The sequence below is a fragment of the Enhydra lutris genome, unplaced genomic scaffold, assembly GCF_002288905.1.
Source record: "Enhydra lutris kenyoni isolate GAN:26980312 unplaced genomic scaffold, ASM228890v2 scaffoldscaffold51, whole genome shotgun sequence".
Classification (NCBI taxonomy): domain Eukaryota; kingdom Metazoa; phylum Chordata; class Mammalia; order Carnivora; family Mustelidae; genus Enhydra; species Enhydra lutris.
In genome coordinates this window covers 13,584,244-13,598,385 of record NW_019154135.1, presented here as the reverse complement: position 1 = coordinate 13,598,385, position 14,142 = coordinate 13,584,244, and the positions used below count along the sequence as shown (strand labels likewise).

Sequence of the window (14,142 nt, the reverse complement as noted above, 5' to 3'; positions counted from 1 at the left end):
AAAAACAGACACACAGATCGATGGAACAGAATACGGAGCCCGGTAACAGACCCTCAATTCTACGGTCAGCTAATCTTCGACAAAGCAGGAAAGAATAACCAATGGGAAAAAGACAGTCTCTTCCACAAATGACGCTGGGAAAACTGGACAGCCACATGCAGAAGAATAGAACTGGACCAGTCTCTTACACCACACACAAAATCAAACTCAAAATGGATGAAAGACCTACACGTGAGACCTAAAACCATAAAAATCCTCGAAGAGAACACGGGCAGTAATGTCTGACATCAGCTATAGCAACATTTTTCTAGATAGGCCTCTGGAGGTGAGGGAAATGAAACCAAAATAAACTATTGGGGCTTCATCAAAGTAAAAAGCTTCTGCACACGGGGCGCCTGGGTGGCTCAGTGGGTTAAGCCTCTGCCTTCGGTTCAGGTCCTGGTCTCGGGGTCCTGGGATTGAGCCCTGCATCGGGCTCTCTGCTCAGCGGGGAGCCTGCTTCCCCCTCTCTCTCTGCCTCCCTCTCTGCTTACTTGTGATCTGTCTGTCAAATAAATAAAATCTTAAAAAAAAAAAAAAAAAGCTTCTGCACAGTGGAGGAAACAATGAACAAAACTAAAAGGCAACTTACAGAATGGGAGAAGATATTTGCAAATGACATATCCAACAAAGTATTAGTGTCCAAAATCTATACAGAACTTATACAAGTCAACACCCAAATACCAAGTAATCCTATTAAAAAATGGGCAGGAGACATGGAACAGACGTTTCTCCAAAGAAGACATCCAGATGGCCAACGGACACATGAGAAGTTGCTCCACATCACTCGGCATCAAGGAAATACAAATCAAAACCACAATGAGACACCACCTCACACCAGTCAGAACGGCTAAAATTGAAAAGAAAAGAAATATGATAAGAATATGGGGGAAAAGGAACCCCCGTACACAGCTGGAATATTACTCAGCCACAAAAAAGAATGAAATCTTATTATTTACAACAACAGATATCTCGAGAATGTAACGCGAAGCGAAGTAAGAGAAAAATGAGGAGCATGATTTCACTCGTATGTGGATTTTTTTTTAAAAAGATTTTATTTATTTATTTGTCAGAGAGAGAGAGGGAGAGAACGAACACAGGCAGACAGAGTGGCAGGCAGAGGCAGAGGGAGAAGCAGGCTCCCCACAGAACAAGGAGCCCGATGCGGGACTCGATCCCAGGATGCCGGGATCATGACCCGAGCCGAAGGCAGCGGCCCAACCCACTGAGCCACCCAGGCGTCCCTCGTATGTGGATTTTAAGAAACAAAACAAACAAGCAAAAGGAAAAAGAGAGAGAGACATACCAAGAAATGGACTCTTAACTATAAGAACACGAGGAAGGTGACGGGGGAGCTGGGAAACAGGTGATGGGGATGAAGGCGCACACCTGCCGTGCTGAGCCCTGAGTGCTACACAGAATTCCGGAAATCAGCACATCCAGGCCTGCACTCCACACACACACCTCTCAGCTCCTCAGACACAAGGCAGCCAAGGCCAAATCCAAGGCCCCGAAGAACCAGCCCCTCGCCTGCTCCTGCCTCCTCAGCTAACATCAGCCCCACCGTTCCAGCTGCTCTGGGCAAATTCTGAGAGGCAGAAAAAACGCAGGTACCTTGAAAATTCTAAATGTTAACAATATATCGAATGTATTACGCAGTTACTAAAGTACTATAGTAAGTACAAGATATGACCCCTGAACAACGCAGACATTAAGGGCACCAGCTGCCCCCTGCACCAGAAAATCCAGGTATGATTTCTGACTCCCTAAAGACTAAGCCGACCGCTGACTGGAAGCCTCCGCAGGAACACAATGAGCATGTTGTTTTTGTACGTTGTATGTCGTACCTGCCGTATTCTTCCAACAAAGTAATAAAGTACTATGCCGGTGAAATTCTAGAAGAGTGTAAAACAGGACAAGTAACTAAGACCTAGCCTGTTCTTAGACAAAGAGACTCAATAATGTAAACATGCCAATTACCTCTAATTTTAAACATAAATCTGATGTATTCCAATGAAGATTTCAAAAGAATTTTCATATGGAAAATTTTTCCAGAAAAGTTGGGGGGTGGATACAGGGGACAGAGAGACAAAACACTAGTCCTACCAAGTGTAAAAACACATTACAATAGGGGCGCCTGGGTGGCTCAGTCCTTAAGCGTCTGCCTTCAGCTCAGGTCATGATCTCAGGGTCCCAGGATCAAGCCGCGCATCGGGCTCCTTGCTCAGCGGGGAGCCTGCTTCCCCCTCTCCATCTGCCCCTCTCCCTGCCCGTGCCCATGCTCTCTCTCCTCTCTCCCAAATCAATAAATAAAATCTTTTAAGAAAACCAACCATATTACAATAAAGCCCTGGTGAACCAAACAGCCCAGCACCAGCAAACCAAGAGGACAAAGGGTTCAGTATCTGAGAATAAGCAGAACGCGAAAGGAAAACACAGAAGCATACACAAAGCCAATCAGAATCCAACCTAAGTCACAGGGAAATGGCATTTCAAATCGAACTGACGCAGCAAAGGTGAAGAAAAGCCAAGAAATGGGCCCGGGGCTACCGGCTGGCACCTGGGCTGGGTCAGACACCACAGTCAGACACCCCAGCAGTGAGAAACCTGGTACACCCCGCCCGCTGGGGCCGATCTAGCAACACCATCACAATTACACACGCCGCACCCTCTGACCCAGTCGCTCCTGCCCCAGGAATTCGCTCCGCAAACACTCACACACTGTCCCAGGCGCGCGTACAGCACACTCGGTGCAGCACCCTCCGCGACAGCAGCACACCGGAAACACCTAGCTACCCTCCCCGCGGGGACTCTAAGCCATGGCGCTACGCCACACGGTGGGCGAGCTGGAGGCCGTCAGGAGGAGGGATCTGGGCTACAGTCAGAGGGGCCTGGAAAGCTTCTGGAAATCGCAACATGGGGCCCACCCAGGGCAATTCAATGAGATCGCTGTGGGCCGGCCCAGTAATCGGCATTCTGAAGCCCCAGCGATGTCAAGGCCAGCCCAGGTTCCACAGCTCATCTCCAACGTTCCCTGGGTCCTTCACTGCGGCACAGGGACCTGACCCGGGGCGCCTACGCCAGGAGAGTGGGGAGACCCCAGCACCCTCGGGGGGTAGAAGGAAGTCCACACACAGCATACAGACGGGGGCCAGGAGACAGGCAGACGCGTATACCTACAAACACGACACACAGGAACTGTATAAAACAGAAACGTTTACAAAAGAAAGCACGCACAACGGTCCCCTTAGGGAGCGCGCACTTCCAGTACACACGCCTACTGTATGTAACTCGCCCAACACACGCACCGTAAACGTAACTGCCGATTTCCTTCACTGTGCGACGGTCGGACAACGGGAAACCACGCACCGCAGTCCGATGTGCGTTCAGGCGAGCTCTATGCCCAATGTGGGGCCTGAACTCAAGACCCCAAGATCGTGAGTCACGTGCTCCATGGCCAGACACCCCGGGCTCTTTTTTAAACAAATAAAGTGTAAGAAAAGAAAAGAGAAATAAACGGTGTGTGGCTGAAGCCTTATTTGTAGATTCCAACAGACCTTTATCGTTAAGTAGGCTACAGAGAAACCTGGAAGCTTCAGGGGTTTCGGATACGTACAGATGAAATGGCGAGGCAGACGTGCTTCACGGCGCGGGAGGGGTCAGGCGCTAAGGCTGACCTGAGCACCCCACACATGCACACACGGGGTCCTGGAGCACACGTGGCGGGTTCCCTGCTGTCTGCTCTCCTTTGTATTTGAATTCTACCTAACGCATTCTCAGCAAAAGACATATATGCCCTTTCCGATGAAAAGAAAAGCTAGCATACAAAATTACGTTCTTATTTTTCTTTTTTTAATTTTATTTATTTGACAGAGAGAGAGAGATCACAAGTCGGCAGAGAGGCAGGCGGGGGGGGGGGGAAGCAGGCTCCCCGCTGAGCAGAGAGCCCGATGCGGGGCTCGATCCCAGGACCCTGGGATCATGACCTGAGCCCAAGGCAGAGGCTTTAACCCACTGAGCCACCCAGGCGCCCCCCAAAATTACATTCTTTAATGTTCTAGAAAAACATTTAACTAGAAACCGGTTGTTTTACTTCTGAAAAGGATCTGTCAGACAGTTCCGTTAACAGTCACACTTTTCTTAACACAACGAAGCAAACGCATCCGAGTTCAGGCCTCTGCGTGCACGGACTCTTGCTTGAGTCCCCCAACCCCGTCTTCTACCGCATGATTTTAAGCAGATCTCTTCACCTGTAGAAAGCAAGCACACCGGGTCCGCCGTCTCCACACACCCTTCAGACGGACGAGCCCCCAGGTTCCCCACATGCCTCCCCCCGACGCACACATGCGCTCCCGCAGCCTCCACCCTGCACACTAGGGCACCCAGTCGTTGCGCCCAGACACTTCCAGTGCTGAGAACAGTCAAGAGAAGTCCCTGTCGTAAGATGTGCAGGCCAGCCTCCTCTAAGAACGAAGCCTCTCGGCTGTCAGCGCACTGCAAATGAAGACGAAACACAGCTTCTAGAAAGAAATAAGTACTCGTAACGAACAACCAAAATCAGATCTCCTGCCTTGGGATCTAGATATATCGTGCGGAGGGCTCGGCATCCCAGGTTCATAGAGAAGGGGCAGTTTCGGAGCGAGGGGTCAGAGGGCCAGGCAGTGACTGCTGCCCCGGAGGCCACAGGACACGGACCCCAAGGCCGCTCACCCAGGCACAGCCCTGAGCGGGCACAAATGAATCCACAGGGAAGGCCGGCAGACACCGCCCCCAGGCCTAGCTTCTGTCCACGGCTCTCTGCATACGGGATGACAGCTTACACCCCCGTGTGAGCACAAGAGCTCAAGGCACACAGCCCTCCACAGTGGGCGACATGGGTTCAAAGTCAGCAACAGGGAGGCAGGAGAGACTCAGCGAAACAGAAGCCACAGCGTAGCACGACTGGAGAAACTTCTGCGTGTGCATGTGTACACCGGCACACATGCGTTCACACGCACAGAAGGTAGAAAATCCAGAAAATCTCCCAGAACACCGGGAACAGCGCTATGTTCTTATTCTTTAGACACATCTTCATGTTCCAAATAATCTACGCTGTGCGTAACTACAAAGAAAAACGGACAGCTTGTTTTTAAGAGAAGTAACATTGCTAACAGCAGCCGGGACCTAGAGGAGTGCTCCCTGCACAGCCCTCCAGTCAATCCTCTCTCGTCGGAGGACACAGTGGGCATCAGGGGTGCCACTCAAGTATGTTCACGTGTTTCTGCCAAGGGGCCCCCTGCCACGGGCGCCTGAAAAGGCCAGGACCGACAAGCAAAGGAGCCGCTGAGCAACAAACCCAAGGACCCCAGCTCTCAGGGAGCAGACACCCCAGCAGGGAGCTGCACCTTCTGCTCCCCCGGCAGCCTCCCCAAGGCCACGTAGGCCCCAGAACCAAGGGAGAGGTGCTGAGCACACATCGGGAGACCCCTCACACAGGGCAGAGCAGCTCTCGGCCCCAGCGCTGAAACACAGGGGAACAAGCAGCGTGAGCGGACAGCAAGATGAGACATGGGCTCCGAGAAGGCACAGTGACCTGCAGGAGAAGGGAGGGACAGAGGCGTTGCAAGGCTCTGCTGAGGGGTGGGCACGGATGGGAGCACAGAGGAACAGGGCGGAACCTGGCTCTGGGGGCAGCCGAACCCAGCGGAGAAGCAGGACGAGGACAGAGCCTCTGCCGAGGGTATGAGCAGGAAGGCTGCAACCTCTCCTCCAAGCCAGGCCATCCCTGCCCAGGCAGCACCCCAACCCCGCCCCTCCAGCAGCTGCACACGAAGGCCACGTCACCAAAGCCAGAGCAGCTGCTCAGCACCGCGTGCTCTCCCAGGCCTCCGGGAGGCGGGTCAGCACGCCGGGGGTTCCCTGACACCTCTTCCCACGCAGGGGGCGGGCGGCCTCGGTGCTCCCCGCGCACACGGCCGCGCAACCTCGGCCGCACAGAGCACCCATCCTCCATCCAGGCACAGCTCCCAGGAGACACCATTTCCACGTCATTATTTACTCTCTGCTTATCTCTTCTTTCTCTTTCTTCTCTTCTAAAGAATTCTGTTTGTGACTTATGAAGGCAAAAGCCAGACAAGGCACAACAGCGTTTGTGGACTCTTGCCGGCATGCCAGCACCAGCAAATGCAGGGATCACTGCGGCAGCGGCAGCGACACCTGCCGGCCTCTAGAGGGGGCTGCAGGAACCACGGCAAGTCGGCGCCGGAGGGACGCCAGGCCAGGGAGGACCCTTGCCACTGCCACCGCCTGCCCACCCCCACCACCACCACTGTGCAGAACAAGACCGCAGGCACAAAACGCAAAACTGGAGCCCCACCGAGCTCTGAGAGGGGCCCAAAGCCTCTGATGCTGTTGCTTTCTGTCCCCGTCTCCTTCCACAGTACAGTGGTGCTGGGCCACAGTTTCTAAAGCTTCCCAGCACCGCGGGAGTCAAGCCCACTGTAAACACTGGGACAGAGGGATGTGTGCTGTGGACGACTCCGTGCAGACACAGGCACGTTCTCAACCGCCCCCTGTGTGCACAGGAACTCTGTGAGCCAGAACTCAATCTCCTCTCTAAGGAACAAAACCAAGCACTTGAAGCAGCGGGGCGGGCCCCGTTCCCGATTTTCCCTGGAAAATCCTTGCTGACAACGACAGCAGGGCAGGACAAAGAATGAAATTCACAGCAATGGGAAAACAAGACCCAATTCAAGTTTCCCTCAAACATCCCCTCAGTGACCCCCAAAATACCATTCATGTGGCTTTATTATAAAAATCAGTATGTAATTACGTACAAAAGAAAGCGTATCCTGCACCAACTCTGGGGCAGAAAACAGATCTGTGGCTGGCAAGGCCTGGATGGGGGACAGGGTGACTCCACAGAGGCAGCTGGGACCCGGGCAGACAGAGCCATCTGTCTGGAGACGAGCTGCCACGTTCTAATAAGTGCATCCCAGCACGCACCGCACACGACAGACAGCCAAGGACACGCGCGCGTGCGGAGGATGCAGGAGCCTGCGCCTGTGCTGTCTTCCTTCGTTCCCCAGTGCCCAGGCTCCTTCTGTTCGATTCAGGGAGCACACATGTGACCCTACCGGCCGACGGGGCAGGACCACCGGCAGGGGTGGCAAACAGGAGCAGCAGAAGTCAGCCAGCTCGGGCCCAGACCGCGGGTAAGTGGCTTCTGAACGGGGGCCCAGAAGAGGCGTGCGTCCGTGCGCCCAAGGTCGGAGCCCCACCTCATGTCACCCTGTCAAAGGAAGCGCAGAGCGCTAAGGTTATGGGACACGCAGTCTTTGGCACCAACGGGAGGCACGAGGGGTACCACTAAAAGGAGAACGAGAAAAAGGCTGGCTTCCACACTGCCCTTCCGACCGTCCTCCACACTGCCCGCCCGCTGCAACACGATGGGGGGGCCACGACTTCCTGCTTGTTCATGGGAAGCCACTGTGTACCCGAAGGCCAAGAAGATGCCCGCGCTGGGAAGGGCCGGCCCTGCGGCACCGGCTCTCCCAGAACACGCCCCACCGCCATGCTGGACCCACAAGGCACAAAACTCCAGCAACTCGCTCTCATTCTGGCCCAGGACACAACTTGTGGGTTCAAGAATAGAAAAACAGGGGGCGCCCAGGCGGCTCAGTGGGTGAAGCCTCGGCCTTCGGCTCAGGTCATGATCTCAGGGTCCTGGGATCAAGCCCCGCATCGGGCTCTCTGCTCAGCGGGGAGCCTGCTTCCTCCTCTTTCTCCGCCTGCCTCTCTGCCTGCTTGTGATCTAATAAATAAATAAAATATTTTTAAAATAATAATAAATAAAATAAAACAAAATGCAAAAAAAATTTAATAAAACAAAATGTATGTTCACTGCAGGAAAATTAGGGCACAGAGGACAATGAGACCCAAATCCACCAGTCCCTAACAGCCACTGCTCGTCACTGATCTTCTGCCAGCCTTCTCCTCTGCATGTCTACAACCTCAAACGTTTTCAAATTTATTACCACTCTGAAAACTGCTGTTGTCATACAACATTCCAGGACAAGAGTATCTGCGAACATCAGGGTTCACCCAGAGACAGAACCAGCAGGACCCCCACACACACGTTCAGAAAGTTATGCCAGGGACAGGCTCAGGCAGCCATGGCGGCCAGCTGGGCCGCGCCCAAATCCACAGGCAAGCCACAGCGGAGCTCTCCAGGAAGGGGGTGAAGCCGCCTCCACAGCATCAATTTCTTCTGCTTCAGGGAAGCCCCAGCTCTGCTGTCAGCACCCTTCAACTGATGGGTAAGACCCATTCAGTCACCTAGGACGATGTCCCTTACCTGAAGCCACCAGGTCACGGACACTGAGCACCCCCAGCAAACATCCTCACAGCAACACCCAGGTCAGCGTCTCCATGATACCCAGGGATGGGGCCCGGCCAGGCTGCCACAGAAAATGGACCGTCACATCCCCACATCAGTCAGCTTTTAAAACAGTTTATAAACGTCCATAACTGTTCCCCAAATGCAAATGTGGCACTCTTCCAAAATTTTGCTGAAACGAGTAATACCAGAATAAATAAAGCTAAAGTGAGTAAGTATATGCTCAGTCTTCATTCTGGTACTCGAATATTTTATGCAAAGAGCCCTGGAAGAGGGCCGCTACACACAGAGAGAACTCCGAAAATTGCGCAGTGTCTCTGAGTCTTTGCCGTCAACTGCCCCCACGTGCAACGTAACCGGGAGGAACTAGCCCGCATGACCCCAAAACTAACAAAGGGGTGGGAGGTGTTCCTGTTTCAAGCAGCAACAACAGAACATTCTGGAGAGCCCAAGAGGGCCATGTTCTAGAACAAGGAGAACTAGCCGTAGAATCAAAGGTGCTCTGGACATACCCCCAAGAAGCTCAGAAACAAGCTTCTGAAAGATCGTACTGATCTGCGAGTAACTACCTTCGAGATCAAAACTCGACACTCTTTAAAGGAAAAAAACAAAATCCAGAGATGGAGCAACGTAACACCCACAATGGCAGGCATCCTATAAAAAATCACCAGATATGGGGCGCCTGGGTAGCTCAGTCAGTTAAGTGTCTGACTCCTGATTTCAGCTCAGGTTGTGATTTCGGGGTCCTGAGATCAAGCCTGAGATCGAGGGATCTACGCTCAGCACAGAGTCTGCCTGAGCTCCTCTCTCTTCTCCCCCCCTCACCTGCACATGCGTTCTGGTTCTCTCACATTAATAAAACCTTTAAAAAACAATTACCAGATATGTAAAGGAGAAGGAAAATACGACCCAAAATCAGGAGAAAACCGCCAACAAAACATTACAGAAATTAGCAGGAATTAGGAATTAGCAGATAATTAGGAATTAGCAGACAAAGACTATAAAAAGCTATTATAAACATATTAAACAACTTCAAGAGAAACAATGAGGGTAACAAATCAAAGCCATAAAAGAGAATCAACAGGAAATGCAAAGCCAAAAAACATCTTAAAAGAAATAAAGTCAGCGATGAATTTAACTAAGGATCAGACACTGAAGAAGAAAAGACAATAAAGGTGATGACAGGGCAGTAACAGGTTCCCAAGGAGGCACACAGCATCTTAGACGGGGGTTCACAACACAGAGGCGGAACGAAGTGCAGAAACCCCAGTGGCACAAACTCAGAGCCCCGCCGTGAAGCGGGTGGTCACCAGATCGCTGAGACTTATAAGTACCTCACAAGCACCCGGGGACCAGCAGAGGGGAACAAAGAACACTCACTTCTTATCAGAAGACAGCAGAATAGGGCATGACATTCTTTAAAGTGCTGAAAAAGAAGCACCTGTCAGGAACCCTACAGACGGCAAGCACTCAGAAACGAGCCTCCGATAAGGATTTTCAGACAACCCAGAGCTGAAAGACGGCCCAGCAGCAGACCTGCACCACACTACAGGAAATGCCGCAGAGAGCTCTTTGGGCTCCGAGAAACGATCCGAGCTCTGCCCTCTGACCCAGACCCCACCCACATCCAGGCCCCAGACCCTATTTTGCCCCTTCTCGACCGGAGCTCCATATCCAAGCCCCACTCTTCTGCACCAGCCGGGTTTGCGCACACGACCCCTGCAGTCTCTGAGCCGCACTGTTCGGCCTGGCCTTTCCGCCTCTGCACTCCTGCCCCACATCAGCATCACAAAGTGTATCCCAGCCCCCCTGCGTTTTACGACCTGCAGCTTGTCGGCTTTGCCTCATTGTCTAGGAACCACAGAGACACTAAAGCAGGTCAGAGAGCAAGCAGAGAACTGCAGGGAAGCCAGGCCAGAGGAGGGACCACGGCGGGAGCAGGAAGACGGCGGACTGTGCCAGAACGGAGCAGGCTGACAGCATCCGGCTGCCTTTCAGACACCGCCACAGCTCGCACACGGGAGGAAGCAGATCTTCGCGCCCACGTGGGGCAGCGAAGGACCGGGCGTGGCACCGGGAGGCAGGAGCCCCGCAGGGCCGGATGCAAGGTGAGCCAGCAGCTGCCAAGCCCCAGCCACAGGGCCCCGGGCTCACAGACCCACCCTGGGCGCACGGCCTGCCGCAGCAGCCTGAGGCAGGGGCCGGCAAGCTCACCTTCGCTTTACAGAGGTGAAAACTGAGCCACAGGGAACGCTGCGTGCCAAGGAGTCCGTTTACCGAGTGGCAGTCTCCAAGGGGCAGTCCCCCATCCCACCTGAAGGTCCGGGGCCCACAGCCCAGCAGCGCGCCCTTGAGAAGAACGGAGCCGAGCCCCCGAGCCCCAGCCGCACACGGCGGGCAGGTCGCAGGGAGAGCGTCTGGGCATCCGCGCTCTCGCTCACCCCGGCTCTGAACTGGCCGTATGACAGGCAGCTCATTACTTTGCCATCGAGGGAGGAAAAAAAGATGACAGCCAAGTGACCTCCCGCCCCATGGAACCAAAGCACCGTTTGTGCCATAAACGCGGAGACAGAGTGGGTGGGGCACCGCGGACGCCCGAAGCCAGCAGAAACCGAGCGCGAGAGCAACCAGCTGTGAAGGAGAAACTCTTACCTGGGAAGAGCCGGGGCATCCTCCGGAAGTCCCGCGGCCCCCGCCTGAGCTCCTGGTGGCTGCGCCTCCTCCGAGCTGGGGGCCACCTCCAGCCCCGCACCCCGTGGGCCCAGTGGGCCCAGAGGCCCGCCTGAGTCTGCCCCGGGGCCGACCTCCACCTCCTGTCCCGGGGCCGGGACTGGCTCCTGCTCAGCAGCCGCCACCACGGCCTCCTCGGCCTCCTTTCTCCTGGCCTTCTCCTCCAGCTCCTTCCTCCTCTTCTCGTCGTCCTGCCGGGCCATGTGCTCGAAGGCTGTGAACACCTAGAACCAAACAGCAACCCAGCAATGAGTCCGCCTGCCCAGGGCCAAACCACGCGTGCCGCAGAAAGGTACCGAACTCTGGCTCAGAACAGAGCGACCGAACAGGAAACTGATGCGTTCCCACGAGCAAAACACAGACGCTTCAACCTGACCAGGAGCCGCCGCAAAGCAATCTCTGACAGGCGTTGCGAGAGCAACAGAAGCGAAACCCTGCAAGCCACGGTATCCACGCACCACGAGCCGGACGCTGGGGTCTAGAGGAGGTGCCACCACGTGGCCTCCCTGTCCTTTCTGTCATAGTGCCCAGCAAGACTCATCTGCCAGGGAAAGAACACACCGTCCCGGTACCAAGAGCTGCAAAGGTGCCAGCAATTCAAACTCGAGAAGAGAAGACGGGAATCGAGTTGAACACAAAGTGTCAGCAGCATGACCAAGCTGCCACTGCCTCCCCACACGGCACAGGAGGTGTGGCTCTCAGAAAACCTGGCAGTGGGGGCGCCTGGGGGCTCAGCTGGCAAAACCTCTACCTTCGGCTCAGGTCAGGATCCCGGGGTCCTGGGCTCCAGCCCTGCGTCGGGCTCCCTGCTCAGAGCCTGCTTCTCCCTCTGCTTTTACCCCTCCCCCTGCTTGTGCTCAGTGTGTCTCACAAATAAATATGTAATCTTTTTTTTTTTTTTTAAAGATTTTATTTTTATTTTTTTGACAGAGAGAGACCACAAGTAGACAGAGAGGCAGGCAGAGAGAGAGAGGGAAGCAGGCTCCCTGCCGAGCAGAGAGCCCGATGCGGGACTCGATCCCAGGACCCTGAGATCATGACCCGAGCCGAAGGCAGCAGCTTAACCCACTGAGCCACCCAGGCGCCCAATAAATATGTAATCTTTAAAAAAGAAAGAAAGAGGGGTGCCTGGGTGGCTCAGTGGGTTAAAGCCTCTGCCTTCTGCTCAGGTCATGATCCCAGAGTCCTGGGATGGAGCCCCGCATCGAGTTCTCTGCTCCACAGGGAGCCTGCTTCCTCCTCTCACTGTCTGCCTGCCTCTCTGCCTACTTGTGATCTCTGTCTGTCAAATAAATAAATAAAAATCTTTAAAATAAAATAAAATAAAAGAAAATAAAAGAAAGAAAGAGAACGTGGCAATCAATTCCAGAAACCACCGCATGTGCCTACGATGAGCGAGGAACACAAAAAAATCCCACCCTCTAAGAACTCGACATTGCGGTGTGAGGACCAGCCCTCCCCGGGACACAGTGACATCCATACACCCCCTGGGACTCTCCACCCACAAAGGACACGGGAAACACGCGTTCTGTGTGCACCTTTCACCGCACAGACCCTCTCGCAGCAGCACCAACGGGAGGGGCCATGAGGAGGACGAGCGCGCAGACGCCCACTCCAGTCCTGGAAACCTACGGAAGTTCCTTGTGAGGAAGGACTGTGTGCAGACCCCGAAGGAAAGCTCACGCTGGCCAGCAGACTACCGGGGGCAGGCTGCGGCGCTGAGAGGTAGGGCCGTCTGCCGGAGCTGGAGAAGGGAAGGCTGGGAGAGCCTCCTTGAGGGGCTGCGTGGGGGGGCGGGGGACTGTTCCAGTCCATTCAGCAAGCCTGCCCCCTGCTACCCACCCAGCGGAGCTGAAGACACATCCGTACAGAAACCTGCCCCGGGTACCGCAGCAGCGCCGCTCCTAAATGCCATGGAAGCGACTGAGCTGTCTGCCAGCGGGCGAGCCGTCCGTCCCGACCACGGCATCCTTATCACTCCGCACCAAAAAGAAACGAGCGATCACGCCATGAAAAGACCTAAAGGAAACTGAAATCATGCCACTAAGTCAAAGAAGCCAATCAGAAAAGCCTATACATGTTCTTCATGATTCCAATCCCAGGATATTCTGGAAAAGGCAAAACTACAGACACGCTGAAGATCGGCGGTTGCCGGGGCCGGGCGGAGGGAGGAATGAGCAGGGAGCACGGGCGATTTCTCCGGCAGCGAACGGACCCCGTGTGGCGGACAGCTGTGTTTAGGTGTTCGTCCAAACCCCGGAAAATGAGCTGCACTAACACTGAACCCTAATGCCGACTAAGGCGCGGGTGTCCGGGGTGGAATGCGGGCGGGTTCGTGGACACAGCAAAGGGCCCCTCTGTGGAGACGCTGCCAGCAGGAAGGGCCGTCGAGACGCAAGGCGCTCGGGAACCCTGGACCTGCCCCTCCGCTGGGCCCTGAACGTGAAGCTGCTCTCAGAAAGCGCTGGCAGGTCGGGAGGGCCCGTTCGAAGCGGCCAGAATGCGCCTGTCGGTCAAACGGGCCCGCTGCCTGCACCAGCAGGAAGACAAACCGGAAGGTCGCTACCACGGAGCTACACCGCGCGCTTTCACCCTCTCTCACAGCCGTCAGGAGATGCAGGGAGGAAGGCAGGCAGCACTGGCGCTTCGAAGACGAGGAAGAACTACGCCCAGAGAAGCTAAGGGACTCGCCGGAGGGCTGCCAGCGAAGGAGCAAGCGCGCAGTCGTGCAAGCCGCGCTCCGCGGAAGGCCACGCGCGCGGAGGGAGACACGGCGGTGCGAAGGCGGAGACCAGGCATCGACCCCAGACCCGTTTCTACTCCGTCCGGGAACCCGAGCCCTGGCCGCACCTCTCACGCCGTGTTGGGGACACCTGACTGCGTCCTCAGAGCCACTCACCCTCCTGACGTCCCAGCCCTTGACTCCCCTGACTCCACGTAAAGAACCGACAGCAAGGACTGTCCCCTCAGCCCCGGGACCTCCGGGACGCAGGGCC

At 54.9% G+C, this 14,142-nt stretch overlaps 1 protein-coding gene across 1 annotated transcript in view; it reads right to left on the bottom strand.

Annotated features, from left to right (window-relative positions):
- LOC111157061 (NudC domain containing 3) overlaps positions 1-14,142 on the bottom strand; it is a 58,236-nt gene that overhangs the window by 41,978 nt on the left and 2,116 nt on the right. The window contains exon 2 of the mRNA XM_022518278.1: positions 11,069-11,370. Coding sequence (XP_022373986.1) covers positions 11,069-11,370 — 302 coding nt within the window. The remainder of the gene's footprint in view (positions 1-11,068; positions 11,371-14,142) is intronic.